Here is a 19,831-nt window from a genome sequence, read left to right as displayed (position 1 = left end):
ATGTCTAGCGAGACGAGCGCCCCGGGAACCTCGCCCAGGGCCCCACGTCCCGGGACCCAGAGAGGATCTGCTGCTGCGACCAAGAAGGCGGAGCGCGCTGCCAAGGAGAAGCCAGTGACCAGCCTGCCGCCGGTGGTGGATGAGGAGCCGAAGAACCCAGGTAGGCGGCCAGGGGGTGTGGCCTCGAGGCTGCAGTTCTGAGCGCCCCTACCCACCTCTCACTCTTTGGGGTACCCAGAGATACGGGGTGTCGGCGTGTTGGACATGTAGAAAGGGTGTGGTAGAGGAGACAAACAATAAACCAAGAAATAACTAAATAACGGTCTTCCTGGTGCTTCCTGCTCGAAGAAGACGGCCCTGGCTGCACCGCACCTCCGCCCGCCCCGCGTCTCATCTTCTAAACAGCAAACTCCAGAGCTCATGCCGGCAAGTTGATTGACTCAAAACAACTCTCCTTCGATTTGCAAGGCTGTTAATCTTGAGAGAGTACGGCTTCCTCTTGGTCATTGGTAGTTTGTGAGAGGAAGCTTTATCATGTTTGCCTCTAAGGAGCACTTTGGCTGCACCTTCTCCAAGATGTGTCTGTTCTTTTGATGGTCAATGGGATACTCAGTTCTCTTCTCCAATACCACAACTCATATACATCCTTCTTCTGTCATCCTTATTCATTGTTCAGCATAGCAAGTGATTTAAAAGACTATGACCCAAATCAGATGCACCTTAGTCTTCAAACTGATATTATTGCTCTTAGGTTGCTCCAAATCACTATCCCCTATCACCCTGCCCATACCATTCCCTCCTTTTAGTGTGTTTTTTCCACACGTTCCTCCAACTCTCTTTCAAGGTGCGTTCCCAAGTGTCACCTCATCCATGAAGCCCCTCTTGCCTTATTCCCTTTTATTTAGGTTACTGGGAGTATTGGAGGAGGGTACTAAATATCCCATGAACAGCAAAAAGAACAAACAGATATGTCTTGGAGAAAGTGCAGCCAGAGTAAGGATGGTGAAACTTCGTCTCACATACTTTGAACATATTGTTAGGAAGGACTATTCCTTGGAAAGGAACATCATGCTTAGAAAGGTGGAGGGTCAGCAAAAGAGAGGAAGACCCTCAAGTAGATGAGATGGACTGACGCAGTGACTGCAGCAATGGCTCAAGTGTCAGAGATGATGAGGCTGGTGCAGAGTTCAGATCTGTTGTTCAGAGGGTTGCTATGAGTAGTAGTCAGCTGGATGGCACCAAATAACAACAGCAACAAAGTGAACCCTCTGCCTTTTTCCCACCCTAGACTGTCTTTTAATCCTTCTCCCTTTTACCTCCCACCTCCACCTCACTGGAAAGCACCTCCATTTCTTTCTAGTTTCCCAGTGCCAGTATAGGGAGGGCCAAGCATGCAGCAGGTCTGCGGAGAGGCTGTGGGGGGAGAGATGGAGTCCAGGTGTTTCCACTTGTTCCATCCTTGGGTTGGCCTCACAGCTACTGTTCTCCTCAAGACAGTTAGAAGAATGTCCAGAAGTGGAAATGGAATATTATCACGCCACTCTTCAACACCCAGCAATCACATTTCTCTGCAATTGGAATCAGTTCAGAAAGGGACTGACCCCCTCCTGCCTCTCTAAACTCACTTTCTCCCAAGATCCTCCCGTCCCTCCACACTCCACCAGACTGACTTTGATTTTGCTCGTAAATAGGCCAAGTTCTTCTCCTATCTCATGTTCTGGCTTTGGTGTCTGGAGTGTGTTCCTTTAGTTCTTTATGTGACTATTTCCTTCTTGTTGTTCAGGTCTCAGCTCAGATGTCAGGTGTGATTTTCCTGACCTCCTCATCTGAAGGGGCACAGCCTCCTTCCCTTAGCCTGGAGTATTTTCTTCAGAGCATCTGTCTCCACATCTTACCTGGCTGTGATTTGCTGATTTGTGTTTCCCACTAGAGCATCCTTGGGTGGCACAGTGATTAAGTGCTGGGCTACTAACCAGAAGTTTGTGGTTTGAACCCATCCAGAGGTGTCTTAGAGGAAAGGCCTGGATTTTTGGCTTTTGAAAGATCGCAGCCATGAAAAATACAGAAGCAGTTCTACTCTGGGCCTCTGCGAGTCAGAAGTGACTTAGTGACTTCCCAACCTCACCCCATTTCCTGCCAGAATGTCAGCTTTTTAGGAGGAAAGAGGAGTGGTCTTGTTCACTACTGGATTCTCCATACATAAACTCATTTGTTGCTTTCCAGTTGAAACTGACTCATGCTGACCCTTTCAAGGGGTTTTCAGGAGACTGTAAATAAATTGCACAGGAGGAGATTGCTCATTTTTCTCCTGGGGAACTGCAGGTGGATTCAAACTGCCAAAGAGGCCTTGCCTTTGAATTAGGAGTGCAGCTCCCTCCAGACTGAGCCACCAGAGCTCCCTCTCCTCCACACATGGAACAAAGATGTGGTGAAGGTTGAATACATGACTCCTGTGGAAGGGTGGTGTGGGCACAGGACTGCGGGTGGGGGCCTGGCTTGTGGGCCTGCACACCCCCTGAGATGCAGTGTCATATAGTATAGTGATGTAGTATAGTAGTTAAGTGCATGCACCCTGGCTCTGCCACATGCTGGCTGTGTGATCTCCACAAGCAGGGGCAGGATCTTATCACCTCTGTGTCTCTATTTCCTTATCTAAAAATTGGTATCATAAGGAGGACAACCCTCCCAGAGCTTTTGTGAGGATCACAGGAGTTAATGACTCTAACTGGCTCTAGGCACCTGTTAAGAGCACTGTGTTAGTCAGCACTGGATCTGTGGCTTTAGGCAGATTCCTTTCTGTAATGGAGATGGGAATTATGTTGGGCCTACTGAGAAGAAAAAATAGAGTTTTGGGGTGGGTTTGGCTTTTTTTTTTAAATGCAAATTTATCTGTTCATTCCAAAAGTATATATTATGCACTCACTGTGAGCCAAACTCCCTGCTTGTCTTGGGATGTGTGCCACAGTTTTACATCCAACACCTGGATCTCAGTTCAGTAGCTCTATTTTGAGCTGAACTTGACCTCAAAGAATCCCCACTTTGAGAGAGGGGGGTACTCCCAGGAAATTAAGTATTATAGTCACCCTTTCCCCCCCCCCCACAATTACCTTTTGAGTAATTACTTTCTGAGATGAACAAGATGAATATAAGCCTATTCCCGAGGCAGTCACGACTTCTCTGTCAGTTTGTTGTATTGTGGTGACTTACATGTGACTGTGATACTGAAATTTATGTCACCAAATACCAGCTAGGTGGACAGGTCTCACTAGAGCTTATAGATTAAGACTAAGAAGTAAGACTGACCACCCACCTCTGAATAATGGGCCCCCGAAAACTCTGTGAAGAGCAGCCGAGCATTGTCTGCTACATGCAGGGAGATGAACACCTCAGGTTGGATGGCTCGTAGCCATCAGGGAAAAGCTGCCTCCTCAAAGTGGAGTCTACCTTAATTACTCAAATGGAGTAAAGCTTTCAGTCAACGAAGGACCTCCATTGCTGATGTGGCAAGACTCCAAAGGAGAAGAAATGGTTGCAAAATCCACTAGTAATTGGAATGTGTGAAGTATGAATCTATGAAAGTTGAAAATTGTAAAAAATGAAATAGAAAGCATCCCGATACACATCCCAGGCATTATTCATAAGCGGAAACAAACTGGCATTGATCATCTTGAATCAGAGTTGCATGGTCTGTTATGCCTAGAATAACACATTGAAGAGGAATCATGTCTCAGTCATAAAAAAAAGAACGTTTCAAGATCTGTCCTGAAGTGCAATGCTGTTAGTGATAGGATAATGTCCATACACACACAAGGAAGACCTGTTAACACGATGGTTGTTCAAATATATACACCAGCCACTAAAGAAAAAAAAATGAAGACATTGAGGGTTTCTGCCATCTTCGGCAGTGTGAAATTGATCAGACATACAATCAAGATGCAGTCATAAAAATTGATGAAAGGTGTGCAAAAGTTGAAAACAAAGAAAAAGGATTGATAGTTGAAAAATATGGCATTGGTGTCAGAGAACTGAAATCAGATTGAACGATAGAATTTTGTATAATCAATGGTGTATTAATTGATAATACCTTTAAAAAATTATTACTACATGATCCTCATCTAATGGACCAGACATCAATCAAATTGATTACATCTGTAAAAAAAAACCGATGGAGAGACGCTCATTGTCAGAACATCTGCTCATAGGTAAGTTCAAATTGAAACTGAAGAAAATGGAAAAAAAATCCACAAAAGCCAAAATATGATCTGAGCTTATCCCACCTGAATTTCAAAACTATCTTAAGAAGATTACAGACATTGAGCACTAATAGTGAAGACCAGACAAGTTGTCGGATGACATCAAAGACATCTGAGATGAAGAAAGCAAAAGATCATTAAAATGTCAGGGGGAAGAAAAACCACCCCAAAACAAAACAACCCAACCCAAAAGAAACTCTGAAATTTATGTTAGAATGTAGAAAAGCTAAAGCAAAAGGAAGAAATGGTGAACAGAGCTGAACAGACAATTTCAAGTGGCAGCTTGAGAAGACAAAAGAGAAATGAAATATGCAAAGAGCTGGAGTTAGAAAACCAAAAGGGAAGACCATGTTCAGTGTTTCTCAAGCTGAAAGAACCAAAGAAAATATTCACACTTTGAGTTGCAATACGGATGAATTCTATGGGCAGAATCTTGAATGATGCTGGAAGCATCAAGAGAAAATGGAAGAAATAGTCACATAGTTGCTGTACCAAAATAACTGGTTAAAAGGGTCCCTTCCCAGAAGTGGCGTATAATCAAGAACCATTGGTCCAAGCCATACTGAAGGCACTGGCAAAAGGTAAGACTTCAGGACCTGCCAGAATGCCAACTGAGGTGTTTCAGCAAATAAATGCAGACCTGAATATGTTCAGTTGTCAATGCCAAGAATTTGAAAGACTGGCCAACCAACTGGGAGAAATCCACATTGGTGCCATTTCCAAAAAACAGGGGAAAAGAATGTGGAAATTATGAAACAACATCATTAATATTACACACAAGTAAAATCTTGCTACAGATATTAAGATGATTGAAACAGTATATTGACAGAGAAATGCCAGAAATTCAAGTGGCTTCATAAGAGCCTGTGAAATGATTGAGATAATTGCTGATATCATAGATCTTGGTTGAAGGCAGAGAAAATAATAAAATGTTTACTTGTATTTTATTAACTATGCAAATGCATATGAGTCTCTATGAGTCATCTATGACTTGATGGCACTTAACAACAATAACAATGACGACATAGAGAGAGCTACATTGGCCTAGTGGACAGAAAGTGATGCTACCAAGCTCAAGGTGAGTGATTTTAATCTGTGGCCCTCAGGCCAGGTTTAAATTGTTTTTTGTCAAACATTCTTCTAGGTGGTATAGCACTGGTGTGTGCATTGCTGTACAGAGGTAACTCATGGTTGTTGTCATGGTAAACACTGTGACACTGATTTGCCAAATGTGATAGCTACCCATGGTGGACAGTGTTTGGTGGAGCTTTCCAATTAAAACAAGCTTGGAAGCAGGAGTGGCATACACTTCTGAAATGGCTTGTCTCTGGAAACTCTATGAACAGTGCTCAAGGCCTTTTGTTCATAGGGTCGCTATGAGTCATCTATGACTCGATGGCACTTAACAACAACAACAATAACATAATCATCAATTACTGATAACAGTGAAAAGAATAGGAATTCCAGAACACTTAATTTTTCTTATGTGGAAACTGGAGATTAACTAAGCAGCAATTCAAACAGAACCATGGGGTGCTACATAGCTTAAAATCAGGAAAAGTGTGCCAAGGTTGTGTCCTTTCATCAAACTTATTCAATATGGTACTGAGCAAATAATGTGAGAAGCTGAACTAGATGGATGTGATGTAATGCGTGAAGAGTATCACGACGGGATTGTCAAGTTTTACCATCCCACCAGGTATGAATAGAACAGGCTTAGTAGAAGAAGATGAAGTAGAGAAGGCCGTTTGTGTCGTTTGGGGTCAGAGATTCCTCTGCACCTCAGCCTGGGACGTCCATAGAGCAGTAGCAGCAACAGTGGAGAACCAGAAGCTGACATGAGACAGAGCTGAATTGGAACTGCTTCCCCACAGAGCCAGAGTCAAGGCCCTTCTCAGGCTGGAGGACTGGGGGAGATGCCATAATTGGTAGGACTAGGAGAGCTTTGTAACACTGAACCAAAGCCGAGAGGTTGAAGCAAAGGGTCTGTGAACATGGTTGAGATGCTGTCCTGTCTCAAGAATTATATCTTGTTTCCAATCTTAATTTTGGTCTGTTACCTTCCCTGATAAACCTCATAACTATGAGTATGGTTTTGTGAGTTCTGTGTGGCCATTGCAATGAATTAGTAAACCTCCTAACAGAGCAGTGAGAGCCCTGGGGACAGTTGGTGTTAACGACAATTGTTAGAAAAAGGTTCTGGGATCACGAGGCATGCCTGACCTCATGAAAATCTGTTTTATACAGTGGGTATTGTGGGTAGGCACAGTCCCTGCTTGGTAGAGTGGGTATCAGACGTGGCTGTCCCCATTCCATCTGTTCTTTTTACAGTGAAGAAGAATGTCGCATCAGGATTAGAGAAAGACTCATCAACAACCTGTGTGTGCAGATGACAAAATCTTGTTTGCTGAAAGCAAAGAGGACTGGAAGCACTTACTGGACAAGATCAAAGACTATACTGAGTTATACCTTAATAACAAAATCCCCAAATCTTCACACCCAGACCAAGAGGCAATATAAAAATAATGGAGAAAAGACTGATGTCAAATATTTAATTTTACACGGATCCAGAATCAAAACTCATTGAAGCAGCAGTCAAGAAATCAGATGTATTGCATTAGACAAATCTGCTGTCAAAGACCTCACTAAAATGTTCAAGAGCAAGGATGCTGCTTTAAAGATTAAGATGCATCTGACCCAAGTCACAGCATTTTTCTATTGTTTGGTATAGATGTGCAAGTCGGACAATGAATAAGGAAAACTGAATAAGAATTGATGTCTTTGCATTGTGGTATTGGTAAAAGGTATTGCATATATAATTAACTGCTTAAAAGAATAACAGAAATATGTTTTGGTTGGAAGTGCAGCCAGGGTGCTCTTTAGGAGCTAAGATAAAGAGACTTTACCTCACATGCTTGGGACATGTTGTCGGAGGAGTCTCAAAAACTCATCGGAACCAACTCATAACTGACACTCCAGTGGATTTTCAGAGGATATAAATCACACGGGAGATTGCACCTCTTTCTCCCTCAGAGCAGCTGGTGGACTTGAACCATCTGCCATTGGATTGGCAGTACAACTCCCTACTAATCAAGCCATTCCCTCAAGAGGAGTCAGTCCCTGGAAAAGGATAGAAAGACTGAGTTGGATTGACACAGTACTGCAGCAGTCGCTTGAGCACACAGCACATGGGAGATTGTGGGGATGGTACAGTATTGGGAAAGGTAGTTGTATGGTCGCTGTGAGCCAAAGGGGACTCAGTAGTGTAACCACAGCAGCCTGTGGAAACCCCTGGAAGGGTGTGGCTCTTGTGTTACAAATCATAGAGCCACGATCCAAACTAATGAAGCAAAATGGGAAACTTATTGGAGGGCTTCTTGAGTCAAACCTTCCATTCCTGGTATGAGAGGAGGATGAGAACATGATCTCTGTGGACTGAGGGCCAAAATAAAAGCTCTCTCTCATTGACAGATTTTGCTCAGGTGTCAGCTCGAGTCCATCTTGGGAGAGAGAATCCCCTACAGATATGAACCCGGTTACACTAAGACATGCACACAGAGTTGCTCTGGGTGCTGTATGGAAAGTGAAGTGATAGGAGAGATAATGGAAGTAGAAACGAGTTATGAGGCAGTCCAGGCTGCTGGGCTTGGCAGAGGGCAGTGAAGGCGCAGAAGTGTGACTGGCTAGCTCCTAGGAGGAGGAGGCGGCTGCTGGTGACATAATTTGAGTTGGTGAAGGACAGGATGGAATAGGGAGTGAGGAACACAGCAAGACTGAGTCCCAGGTTTCAGGACTGGGCACAGGGTGTGTGGAAGTGTCATTCATGGAGATGGAAAAGCCTGGAGGGATGTGTGTAGGGGACCTCCATGGGGTGATGTCAGCTGGACACTTGGATCTGGAGTGCCTGAGAGAACAGGGCGGGAGATGGGGCTTTGGGAGCTGCTGGTCTTTTTAAAACCCTGGGAATGCACATGATCCCTAGGGAAGTAGTAGGGCTGGGTTACCTGGAGGAGGGAACAGGGCCTTGGAGTATCTGGCAGAGGGGGATCTTAAAAGGAGGAGGAGCTGCAGGGGAGCCGAAGCTGTGGACAAGCCTGGAGGTGGAGTGGTAGTGACTGCACAGGGACTCTGGTCTGCATCACACGAGGGCCATGGAGACTCTGTCAGACGTCATTGGGCTGCAGCAGAGGCAGCCATGGGCTCAACTGGAGTAAAGAGTGTCAGCCCATGTGTGTTGTTTTGTTATTTGCCATTGAGTTGGAACCAACCTCGGGGTTGGCTGACCCTGGTGGGGGTTTTCAGAAGCAGTTAATCATAGGGAGGAGATTGCTCATCCTTCTCTCTTGGAGCAACTTTATAAGGCTTATAAATTGAGAGATGGCTTCTATTCCTCAAAAGAATAATTTCAAAAGATAAGACTTTCTCTTAGTCTAGCAGAGTAATTCATGATAGTCTTCTTATTAGACCAATAAAGCTCTTCTGCTGACATTTGCCTGCTCACTCCTGTAATCTATGCCCTTAACCCAGGACCTGTGGATGGTGGCCAGCTACCTCAGGACCACTGGCCAGGCTGGCCCAGTTGGTCCAATTAGTCTGAACAACCTGGACAAGAGAAGCTGCTGTGGAAAATGTTCTCACACTTCACTGTCATTTGTCTTGCCTAGAGAAGCCCCCACAAACTCTAAGACAAGGAGACTGATTTGAGGAATTCATAGCCCCTTGACACGTAGAGAGGTGAGGCTATTCCTTGGAAAGGGACATCATGCTTGAATATATGGGGTTCAGTGAAGGACAGGAAGACCCTTCAGTGAGATGGATTGACACTGAGACTTCAGCAATGGGTTCGAGGATCTCAGAGACAGAGAAGATGGCACAGGATAGGGTAGGTTCCAGGTTGGCTGTTCATAGAGTTGGTACTTGACTTGATGGCACCTAACAACAACAACCCCCACAACTATCCCTTGTCTCTGGTATACTAGTATATAATAAAACTTGTGCTTTCCTTGCTCCAGCCTTTGCCTCCAGCGTTGGTTCCCCTGAGTTCAGTGGCAGAGCCCTGCTCCTCCTACCTGTGTCATCAGTTCATGCGGCCTGGGCTGACTGGTGCAGGGGAATCGCACGGCTCACAGTTGCTGTTTGGTGCTGCCTGTCAACTGCTTCTCCTAGAGACCCTGCGATCCTTACCTTATCTCAAATCCTTCCATTACCTTATCTCAAATCCTTCCATTGCCCACCCAGTACAGGCATCTTGCTGACGTCCCCAGCACGTGTCTTCTCTGTCCTTCACACCCAGGCAGGCTCCCTCCTGCTCTGTGTCAGATGTCGGGCACCTGTTGGCACAGGCCTTGGTGCTGCTGCTGGAAGGGGCTCTAGGCTGTTTCCAAAGCAGACCAGGTGGGCACTAAGCCACCTTCCCACCTCCGTTTGCTGTTAGCCTTAGGGATGTGGAAAGTGTCTACCTATATTAATTCAGTGCAAGGAAACCTGTGAGAGTTGAAACGTGTGGAGACTACCTTGTTGTTCTGTTGTACCTGTTGTTAGGCGCTGTTGAGTGTGGCTCAAAGTGCCCCTATAAACGACAGTTCTGAACCGTGTCCTGTGCCATCCACATCATCTCTGACCCGTGTGAGCCCATGGTTACAGTTAATCCATTTCACTGAGGGCTTCCTCTCTTTCGCTGATGCTCCACCTTTCCAAGCATGGTGACATTTTCCAAGGACGCAGAGAGGACAAGAAGGGCAAACTTTAAAGAGTGCTCTGCTGTGTATCTCTCAAGCCCATTGTTACGAATGTTTCCAACATTGGTTTTTTAAACCATCTTACATTTTTTAAATGGCTGTAGGAAGTCCACGCTCGCGGGGCCTGAGTTCGCCCTGTACTTTGAGCTCTGAGGCACAGTGAGCTCTGCAGTCGTAGAAGGTGCACGGAGCAATCCGCCGGTCTCTGCTGCCCCCTCGTGGCAGCCTGTGTTAAAGCGTCCCCTGCTCACCCTTCTTTTTGGGGTGGTTGGGATTTTTTTCTGCCCCCCCAGAGGAGTACCAGTGCACTGGCATTCTGGAGACGGACTTTGCTGAGCTCTGCGTGCGATCAGGCTACACGGACTTCCCCAAAGTTGTCATCCGGCCCCGGACTCACTCGACGTTCGTCCCATCTGCCTCCATGTTGGAAAAACCCGGTCTAGGTGAGTGACAGTGAAGCCTCCACCCTACCCAGAGTCCTGGCTGGAGAAGCACCCCTCGCCCCCTGCCCCTTACACCTCTTTGGTGGGAATTGCCAGGGTCTCCCTGAGCCTGCAAGAGGCTCTGCCCCTGACCCCCTCACCCTTCACCTTGCACCCCCCTGCCTTTCAGAGGAGCAGCAGCAGCAGCAGCAGCAGCGTCTGTCAGGATCCTGCAGCCTCAACAGTGTGGAGAGCAAATATGTGTTCTTCCGGCCCACCATCCAGGTGGAGCTGGAGCAGGAGGACCCCAAGTCGGTGAAGGAAATCTACATCCGCGGTGAAGCTCCCCACGTGGTTTTCCCACTACCCCCCCTCACCCCGCTGCCCTCTCCCAGACTCTTCTGCATCTCTCCCTTGTACAGGTTGGAGGGTTGAAGATCGAATTCTGGGCATCTTCTCCAGATGCCTGCCCTCCCTCAGCCAGCTGCAGGCCATCAAGTGAGAGGCTGTTTTTGGGGCTGGATGGGAGGCCACTGTGGAGAGGGGATAGTGAAGACCCTGGGTTCTGTAGAGAGGTGGGAGGGTGAGATAGGGTGTGACTGGGGGGAATAGCCTGGTGTCCGGGTGGCTGGGAGTTTCCGGTGAGAGGTGAGACCCTAGCTCTGCTCCTCTACTCTCTGCCAACTCCAGCTTTTGGAATGTGGGGCTGACTGATAAGACGCTGACCACCTTTGTTGCCCTTCTGCCTCTCTGCTCATCCACACTCAGGTTAGAAGGAGGTGGGCAAAGGCGAGCCCCAGTGCTGGGCCACGTGAGTACGAGAGTGACGAATCCCAGTTTCTGTGGGCCTGGGATGGCATCCCAGTGACAGCTGGGTGGAGCCAATCAGGAAGCTGGGTCATGAAGTCCCCATCTGACAAGAAGAGGGGTCCCCTTACTGCCCACCCCAGTGCCTGATTCAGTCTCTTATCAGTCCCATCACTGTCCTGGAGGTTCTGTTTTCTTGGTGCTGCACTTGTCCTCTGGGAACTTGCAGTCCACGGGAGGAGATAATTTAGGAGTGGATACTGCAAAGTCGTGTGAGCGCTGTGGTGGCCGAGGAATGACTCAGGGGGTGAGGTCTTTGACACAGACTATCACCAGACAAAGCGGGTGATGTGCTGAGTGTGCCGGAGAGCATTCAGAGGAAAGTCAGGCTTTATAGAAACAAAACTTGAAAGTGACAGCCCATCAGTGGTAGCATATCCAACTCCCACTCAAGAGATACAGAAAGGTGTGGATACCAGGAAAAAGGACCACTGGGGGCCATTTTAAAGGCCACCTTAGCATCGATCACTAATTGGGGAGTAACCCCATTGCATGGCTACTATTCTTGATTTGTAATCTGGGAAACTGTCACATGTAATTTCTATATTGGGCACCATCCCTTGACTCCATGCTCCCTAGAGACTCCTACTCTCTGTCCCCCTCCCTGACCCGGCCTCAGCAGTCCTCCTGGTTCTCAGTTCTCTCATCCTCAGGAAGGTGTCCCTGGAGGGGAACCCACTGCCGGGGCAGTCATATCACAAGCTCTTGGGGCAGGACAGCACGTGAGCCTCCTTTCTCACCCTCTTGTCCTGGGCCCGTCCCCCTTTCTGAAGTCATCCTTTGATCTATGCTTCTTTTTCTCATTTAGCATGCTCCCAGGATCCCCTCAGTTCAGTCTCTCTACCTTAAGACCAAGCGACCCCCCTCATGCTCTTCTTGTTTTCTGAGATTGGACCCTGGATGTTCAGTGACGCCTTCCCCCTACTGTTTTAGGATTGCACATTTGTCTCTGAGGAACAACAACATCGACGACCACGGGGCACAGCTGCTGGGCCAGGCTCTGTCCACACTGCACAGCTGCAACAAAACTCTTGTCTCGCTCAACTTGAGCTTCAATCACATCGGTGACGAGGGCGCGGGCTACATCGCCGATGTGTGTGCGCACGCAGCCGGGAGGGCGCGGGGCGGGGCCGGCGGGCCGCCTCACGCCCCTCCTGCCTCCGCAGGGCCTCAGGCTGAACCGCTCGCTGCTTTGGCTGTCGCTGGCGCACAACCACATCCAGGACCAGGGCGCCCTGAAGCTGGCAGAGGTGCGTGCGCTGGGGGTGTGGCCTGACCGGCCGGCCGGGCCATCTGACCCGCGGGTGCCCACTGTCTAGGTCCTGCGCCCCTTCGAGCTGACACACATCGAGGTGGTGGAGCGCCGGCGTCTCCTGCTGGAGAAGGGGACGCAGGAGCGATTGCGATCATCGGTGAGGCTGAGAATCCTTCAACTTGCTGCTTCCTACGTTAGCAGCTTCTCAGCCAGCTGTCCAAGTCGCCCTCTTTCGAGCCTCTGTCAAGGCTAACGTTTGCTAAGCAGTTTCTAGACTTACACCTGTCTCTGCTAAAAAGCGCTGGGGGTTTAGTGAGTAAGGGGTTGCGCTGATTACCTAAACGCAAACAGACTGCATACCAGCTTGCTCCTTGGTAGAAAGACAATCTCCTCCCATGTGATTTACAGCTTCAAAAACCCCGCCTCCCGATTTAACAACTTGGCATATCTCTTAACTCTGACACCCCACCCCCACCCCCACCCCGTCCGCCTCGGTCTTTTCATCTGTGGAGATGTAAAATAAGGTTATTGAAAAAGTTAAATGAATTAATTTATGTGATACATTTAGAATAGTGCCTGGTACTTAGCTCGGTAAAAATTAGTTACTTTTTTCTCTTCAAAATTAGAGTTCTTCATCAGCTCACTCTTAGGCCCCTCAGCACTTTCTTTCCAACACCTCTTCATCTGGTGGAGGGAGCTGGGGGGCGGGTTTTTCCCGGAGTCCTGCTCACCGCCTTTGGCTGTCTTCATCCCTTCTCATCTGTGAGTTCAGCCCTCCTCCTCGCGACACGCGGACTTCAAAGGTGAACGTGATAAGGCTCAGACATCAGGGATCAACAGTGTGGCACTGTCAGACAAGCCGGATAAGATGCTGACCATAAAACTCCCCAGGAGCTTGAGCAAGAAGAAGGAGAAGTCAGGGGTAGGTGTGCTGTGGGGGAGAACAGGGCAGAGCTGAGGGTGGAGCCGGGGTATGTCAGGGGGACTTTGGAGGTCCTGACACTCAAGAACCCTGGCCTCTTCCCACACCAGTTCCCTGTCCCCTTTCATTTCTAACACCCTCACAGGAAGTGGTCAAGAAGGAGGAGAAGTCAGGGTCTGGGCAGTCCCCCACACAAGGAACCTTTAAGAAAGAAGATTCTTCAAAGGCAGGCAAAGGGAGTAAGTGCCAAGGCTCCTCTGCCAACCCTCTCCTGGGGGGGGGGAACCTGAAGGGACAGGAGCCTCTGCGTGCCATGAGCTGGTCCCGCCATGCTCTCTGGGCCCCCTCCTGGCCGATGCATCTTTACACTCCTTCCCTCTGTGGTCCTGCGCGCAGAAAACTCCCCTTTCCTAGTGCGGTTTCCTCTGTTTCTACTGCACCCAAACTCAAAGCTGTTTAGGAGGTCTCTGCACCACCCCAGTCTCTCTGGGGAGCCCGTCTTCTGTGCTTTCCGCTCCTCTTTCAAACGCAGAGGTATCTGCCCCGGAGCAGAAGCCACCCAAGGGGAAAGGGACCAAGACTGGGAACAAAGAGAGGCGGAGCATCCTCCTGGAGTCAGAGGTGAGTTGTTAGCAGCAGTGGGGGCTTGCTTTCACCTGAGTCCCTCCTGAAATGTAGTTTCCAGCTCTGTCCTCTCACAGCAGCCACAGGCACTCAGCTTTCCTCTTTTACTCCTGCTTTGACCACACCTGAAACACCCACACAGTGGAATTCACTTCAGTGAAGGTCTCCCCTTCAGTTTCAAGGTGGCCCCTTTCCTTGTCTGTTAGTAACCCATGCTTTTGACTCAGTCTCAACTCAGCCTACTTCCCAAGGGCCAGTAGTTAATCACTTGCTTGTATAGTTACACAGCAAACAACCTGCCTTATTATCCACTCTGGGCAGTTCCCTGAGAATGGCAGAGTGATTTTAATAGTCAGATTCTGCTTTGCCTTCAAACAGCCTTTCTCCTTGTATCTTCCCTCTCAATTGAGACCAACTTGCTCCTTGCTTTGGGGATCATGGGGCTGTCCACTCCTTGGTCCTCGTCCTCGGGTGAAGCTGCTTGAGGTTCTGTCTGTGCTACATCCAGCAGGATACCTACTCGCCTACCTCCCGTCCTCTTTCCTCCTTTTCTTTGGCAAGGAACGGCACCTAAGACCCCCTTCCTCAGGAGAGGGGGGTGGATATTGCATATTTTTATTTTTGTTTTGGTCAGCTGCTTTGTCTCATGAGCGGCTTTCACAAGGTCATCTCATCCTGCTCCCAGCATCCTCTCCTTCCCATCCATCCTCCAAGCCCTTAGGACACTAAGCAAAACCTGAATGTAACATACCTGCCATTTAAACTCCTCCAAAGCCTGTTTTCTTCACTTGCATCACCTTTTCTGGTCCCTTTCTTCTTAACGCCCACTTACGTTCACCTTTCGGCCTAGGGTCACCTCCTCCAGACCATTGTTGGCCTCTTAGACTGGGCCAGAGTTCCCTGTCCTCTGAAACAGCCTCTGCTAGCTGTCACACTTATGGATCACCTCCTCCAGACCATTGCCGGCCTCTTAGACTGGGTCAGAGTTCCCTCGTGTTCCCTGTCCTCTGAAACAGCCACTGCTAGCTGTCACACTGTGCTCCCTGCTACTATGCATTTTGGTTTCCCCCAACAAGGTGCTCCTAGTGCAGGTGTAGAAATCTCTGTGAGCAGAGATGCGGGCTGACCTCTCTCCTCTGCTGCAAATTCCGCCCCAACAGCTGGTTTCCGAAACAACGGAAATGGTCAACCCGCTCCTGGAGCCTGTGGTGCATCGAGATGGCAAAGTTTACATGCCCGGGAACAGGGTCCTTCTGCACCTCAACCTCCTCCGTATGTTAGCCAGACAGGGCTCCCCATCTGTCCCTAAGCCTGCTCCGCAATCGTAGGCAGCTGAAGCTGGTTCTCCCAGGATTGAGCGGCATATTGTCTGGGACCTCCTGCTCCCCATGTGGGGAGTTGGGGGACGGGATCCTGAAGCATCATGGAGCGTGCAGGGCTGACCAGAATGTGGAGGCAGGAGAGGTACTGGGGGAGTAAGTGTGAAGCCACGCTGCAGCTTAAGAGGGCCTCCTGTGTCCCCAGGGAACCGCATCACCGAGGTGGGGCTGGAGGGCTTCCTCACTGCAGTGCAGTACCAGGTGCAGTTCGCCAAGCCCAAGGGGGTGGTCAAGGGCCCGATGGGGCTGCTCTGCTTGTCTCTGGCGGTGAGTCCACGACCCTCCCAAGCCATTTCCTCACCACACCAACACCTCTAGCCCTCTTGCTGCTTAGTCGGCAGAGCTCTATGGCTGCTTCTTTCCCCTGCCCAGAGAAAATCTTCTCGAAGAGGACTTAGCATTAGCCTTTTTATCAGCCACCAGCCTTTCTTTTCCTTCCAGAAAAATTACTTCTCCCCGCAATGTCCTGCGTACATCATGATCCAGGAGCTGATGATGTCAAGGGACCCCATAAGCAAGGCCAAGCCCAGGGAGGAGGAGACTGTGGCCTTCTCCCTCTAGCAGCTGCCCCCATGTGCCTGGGTTTGTCCTCCCCTGGGGAGTGAAAGTCACGGGGTGCTGGGAGGCAGGGTGTAGCAGACCAGTAACAAAGCCTGTGCTGCACTCCCCTTACAGCTGTCTGAAAACTTTGTTCCAGACTTGGAGCTTTTGGGTTGGGAGAGACTGTGGATGTCACACTGCCAGAAATGGCGGAACAGGGATGCTCCGGATTGTTTCAAGTTCTGCTGGAGGAGCTAACACTTTCACAGATCTCCAACACGGAGCACAGCTCACAGGCTCAGTGATGAACAGTCAGTCCCAGCAACCCCAGCCCAAGTTCTAAGCCTCAGCAAGTCCCCACGATTTCTTAACATACAACTATGTTATGTTAGGTTCTTGAGTTAAAATACTAGCTACTGAGAGCTGGAAGAGGATGTGTCATTTAATCTCACAGTGAAGAGAGGTGGCAGGGACAGAGGTTCCCAGTCCTGGTGACGTGGGTGTGCCGCCGTGCTCTTCTGCGGGGACAGCTAATCTCAGGAGGATGAGGGGACACAAGGACTAGGAGGACGCTGGGCTGGCTGTTGCCGTAGGTTTTACCTAAAGCTTGTGAGCACAGCTCCTGGGCGGTCTTGACACTGGCCCACTGCTCACGTATGAGCGCACTGTGTGTGTGTATAGAACACGGTGGTGTCTGGTTGTGGGGGCTGCGGGACCCCAGCCCTCAGCTCAGTGAGCACACACATGAAGCTCTGGGAGAGAGGAAGGTGAGGTGGGGGCTGGGGGTCAATCTAGGAGGAGAGGAGGTGGTCTGGGGCCTTCCTTTAGTTTGCTCTAGTCAACTCTAATCAGCCTTACGGGGTAAATGAGACCCTAAATATCTTTTATCAGATGGCTCCAAGAATCACACAAGACCACGGTTGAAGAATATTTAACTTTTCTTAAAAAAAAAAAAAAATTAACCATGAAAGGAAGAAAATAAGAGTATACATTATCTTAACAGCAAAACAGTCATTTCCATATCTGTATTTTATATATTATATATATATATTTATATATATATGTATATATACACCTAGCACAGTGTGTATATTCTATTAGTCAGTGGGGAGAGGAGCGAGGACTTGGCAATCAGTCCGTGCTGTGGCCTCCAGCATTTACATCCCTGCCCCCGACCTCTTGGGCCCAGTTTTCAGCTCCGTACCTGATGCACTGGTTTCTATAGGGACAGACAGGGCAGAGAAGCATTGACATATGAGTAGGAAGCCCCAGCCCCCCATCTCTGGGGATGAGAAGCTCTGGAGGGAAGAGCACAGCTCAGCACCAAGCCCGCAGGCTAAGCCTGGCGGCCAGGTGGGTTGCAATCTGTGGGACCTGCTCTGGTCAACATGCCTCCACTGCAAGGCCTGGCGCTCCCTTCACGTGGAGCTGGGCTGAGGTCTGAGAAAGGGTCATTAACTGGGAGATACAAGTGAGCACCCTCTTCCCTTAGCAGTCTCTTCTGTAACTCCAGTACCCCAAAAACAGAAACAAAAAAGGTCAGAGTTATTTACAAGAGCAAAGATGCACATACAATACATACATATTTATAGGAAACCAAAGTGACAAAGGAACACCCCTCAGCCTTGGGGTCCTGTGGAGAAAGGAGGGGAGAAGAAAGTGCATCGACACAGAAGACTCCTTTTGCTCGCATGTCTGAGGGAGGGCCCTCCACACAGGTGGACAGCACCTGGGATGAGGGGCAGACTTCAAGGGGGACCATTCAGATGCAATCAGCATGCTTAAGAGAAATGAGGCCTTGAGGGGTTGGGCTGAAGGAAGAGGAAAAAGACACTGAAACTTGACTCCGGATCAGACGAGAGGAAGCAACATGCCGGCTGCCTTCCCAGGCCTCAGCTGGGTCCCAGTTCCCCCAAGGCCTGGCTCCCATCAGGCGGAGGTCTGGAGCTCCCCATCCCAGGCCCTTGCTTTAGGCCAGTCTCTGAGGGACGAGGACCAGAGATGTGGAGGATTTGGTGGTTACAGTCCTGTTGACGTGGTTATGACTGTGGGTGCTGCCCTGTCTTCCCAGAGGGTGTCAGAGCCTGTGGGAAGGAGAGAAGGATGATGCTGGAACCAAGGCCCTGAGAGCCCAGAAGCGCATGAGTGCAGCTCTCCAAGCACCATTTACGGGTGACAAAGTGCTCTATGCCCCTATTGCTTCTCATGGGACCTGTAAAAGGGCGCTGACTAAACCCTACTTTTGTTCTGCCAGACTTTAAAGTCCCTTGTCTTCCAATCTCATTCTGAACCATTTACTAAGAAAATTGTGATTTTAAAATCAGGGTCACTCCTCTCAGATTGCAAGGTCCAAAGCCCAAGGAAAAGAGGATTCTACAGTTACAGTCAGCTCCTATGGGGTTTCTAAAAACAAAAACACCACCCCAAAAAACAAAACAAAAATCCCAAGGACCACCTTGCTAACGTGTGCAATTGATCATTTAGACCCCAAGGAGCATGACGAGATCATTCAAACCACCTTCTCACACTGCTTGTAACAAAGAAGAATCATTCCACTCACCATCTTCAAGACAGGGCTCAAGCTCATGGCTGTCCCCAGAATCAGAGACCAGGGGCTCCTTGGCTGAGGGGGAGAGGGAGCGGTCTGTCCACCTTGATGTCTCTGTGTGGAAACTGCCCACAGGTGTTGTGCCACCAGACGACTCTCCACCAAGGGACTTGACCAGTTCTCTGTGGGCCAGCTCCATGTCCTAGGAGAGGGGCAATGTCTCTGCTCAAGTCTTTTTATCATAAAGCCTTGTGCTCAGCCCTGGAGATAAGGCCATGATAGAGGGGGGTCGACAGGACACACTTCACTGATAAGGATGGTCCTGGGTGACAAACTGAGGCTTCCATGGACCTAAACCCTGCCCCCTCTCACCTTGAGCCTGTTGAGCTTGAGGGTGAGTTGCTCAATGGTCCGGAAGATCATGCCCACGTCCCTGAGGGCCAGGCTCGGGGGAGAGTGGCTGGGACACTGTTGGTCTCTATTGCCACTCTGCAGCCGTGGCTGAGGCTCTGTTTGCCAGGCAGGGAGGCTGTCAGGCTGGGAGGGACTGGTGGATGCCCTTGCAGGGTCAGTACTGGAGTCCAGGGGTCCTGATGGCATGCTGACATAAAAACAGTTCCCTGTACCCACAGCAAGGAAGAGAGATTAGGAAACAAACACAGGCTTTCCGCAACACCCAGGGTGTTCCCCGTGCAGACCATATATAGAACAGGGCCAGAGGGGGCCCACAGCAGGGCAGCCTCACCCTGCCTATCAGTTTCGTGAGCCTGTGCTCTCTAGAGCTTTCCTGGCAGGCAGTGATGCTCAGCCTACACAGGGCAGGGAAGATGCATGCCAGTGGGAGCTTGGGAGATGGCAAGGCTGCACTTGGGCAGGCAGGGTGAAAGGCTGTCGGTTCTCAGGCCCTTTATGAAGGAGCAGGCAGTAGTTTCTGTCACCTACCCATCACCTACCCCACCTCAGGTTTTGCTGATGGCTTCATCACCATCTCTGCCCCTAGTTATCAACTAGGCCATAATTCTGTGGATAATGAGACCATCAGGAGGAAGGTCCCCAAGGGTCCCTGGCAGGGCAGCAAAACACTGAGGAACCTGGGAGGCCACTGAAGCCTATTTCTACAGGGATGTCAGAGTGGTGGCTGGGGTGGGAGCAGTGGCTGCTGAGAATGCCAGAGGAAGGAGGGGAGGCACTGGTAGCAGGCTGGGCTTCCCCGAGTTACTTAGGACAGGACACACTGCTTGGTCCCACATCGCCCTAGCAAAGGTTTCTTAAAGCTGACAGCC

General features: G+C 49.4%; 2 protein-coding genes across 2 annotated transcripts in view; one reads left to right on the top strand and one right to left on the bottom strand.

Annotated features, from left to right (window-relative positions):
• Window positions 1–16,021, top strand: LRRC71 (leucine rich repeat containing 71). The gene is made up of 15 exons (XM_006895901.1): window positions 1–160; window positions 10,285–10,434; window positions 10,604–10,750; window positions 10,836–10,911; window positions 11,104–11,181; window positions 11,934–12,002; window positions 12,214–12,373; window positions 12,447–12,530; window positions 12,600–12,692; window positions 13,308–13,457; window positions 13,603–13,696; window positions 13,990–14,078; window positions 15,242–15,353; window positions 15,606–15,727; window positions 15,902–16,021. Exons 1-15 carry the CDS (start codon window positions 1–3, stop codon window positions 16,019–16,021), a joined length of 1,704 nt encoding a protein of 567 aa, XP_006895963.1.
• A 1,598-nt stretch (window positions 16,022–17,619) lies between these two features.
• The window catches only part of ARHGEF11 (Rho guanine nucleotide exchange factor (GEF) 11), a gene marked incomplete at its 5' end in the record, with an annotated part of 84,711 nt that continues 82,499 nt past the window's right edge, over window positions 17,620–19,831 (bottom strand). The window contains 3 exons of the mRNA XM_006895900.1: window positions 17,620–17,633; window positions 18,561–18,750; window positions 18,921–19,168. Coding sequence (XP_006895962.1) covers window positions 17,620–17,633; window positions 18,561–18,750; window positions 18,921–19,168 — 452 coding nt within the window. The remainder of the gene's footprint in view (window positions 17,634–18,560; window positions 18,751–18,920; window positions 19,169–19,831) is intronic.

Source organism: Elephantulus edwardii, unplaced genomic scaffold, assembly GCF_000299155.1.
Source record: "Elephantulus edwardii isolate Elephantulus edwardi_28Jun2011 unplaced genomic scaffold, EleEdw1.0 scaffold00176, whole genome shotgun sequence".
In the NCBI taxonomy this organism is placed as follows: Eukaryota; Metazoa; Chordata; class Mammalia; order Macroscelidea; family Macroscelididae; genus Elephantulus; species Elephantulus edwardii.
The sequence above is the reverse complement of the archived record's forward strand: the minus strand, read 5'-3'. Positions and strand labels throughout refer to the sequence as shown.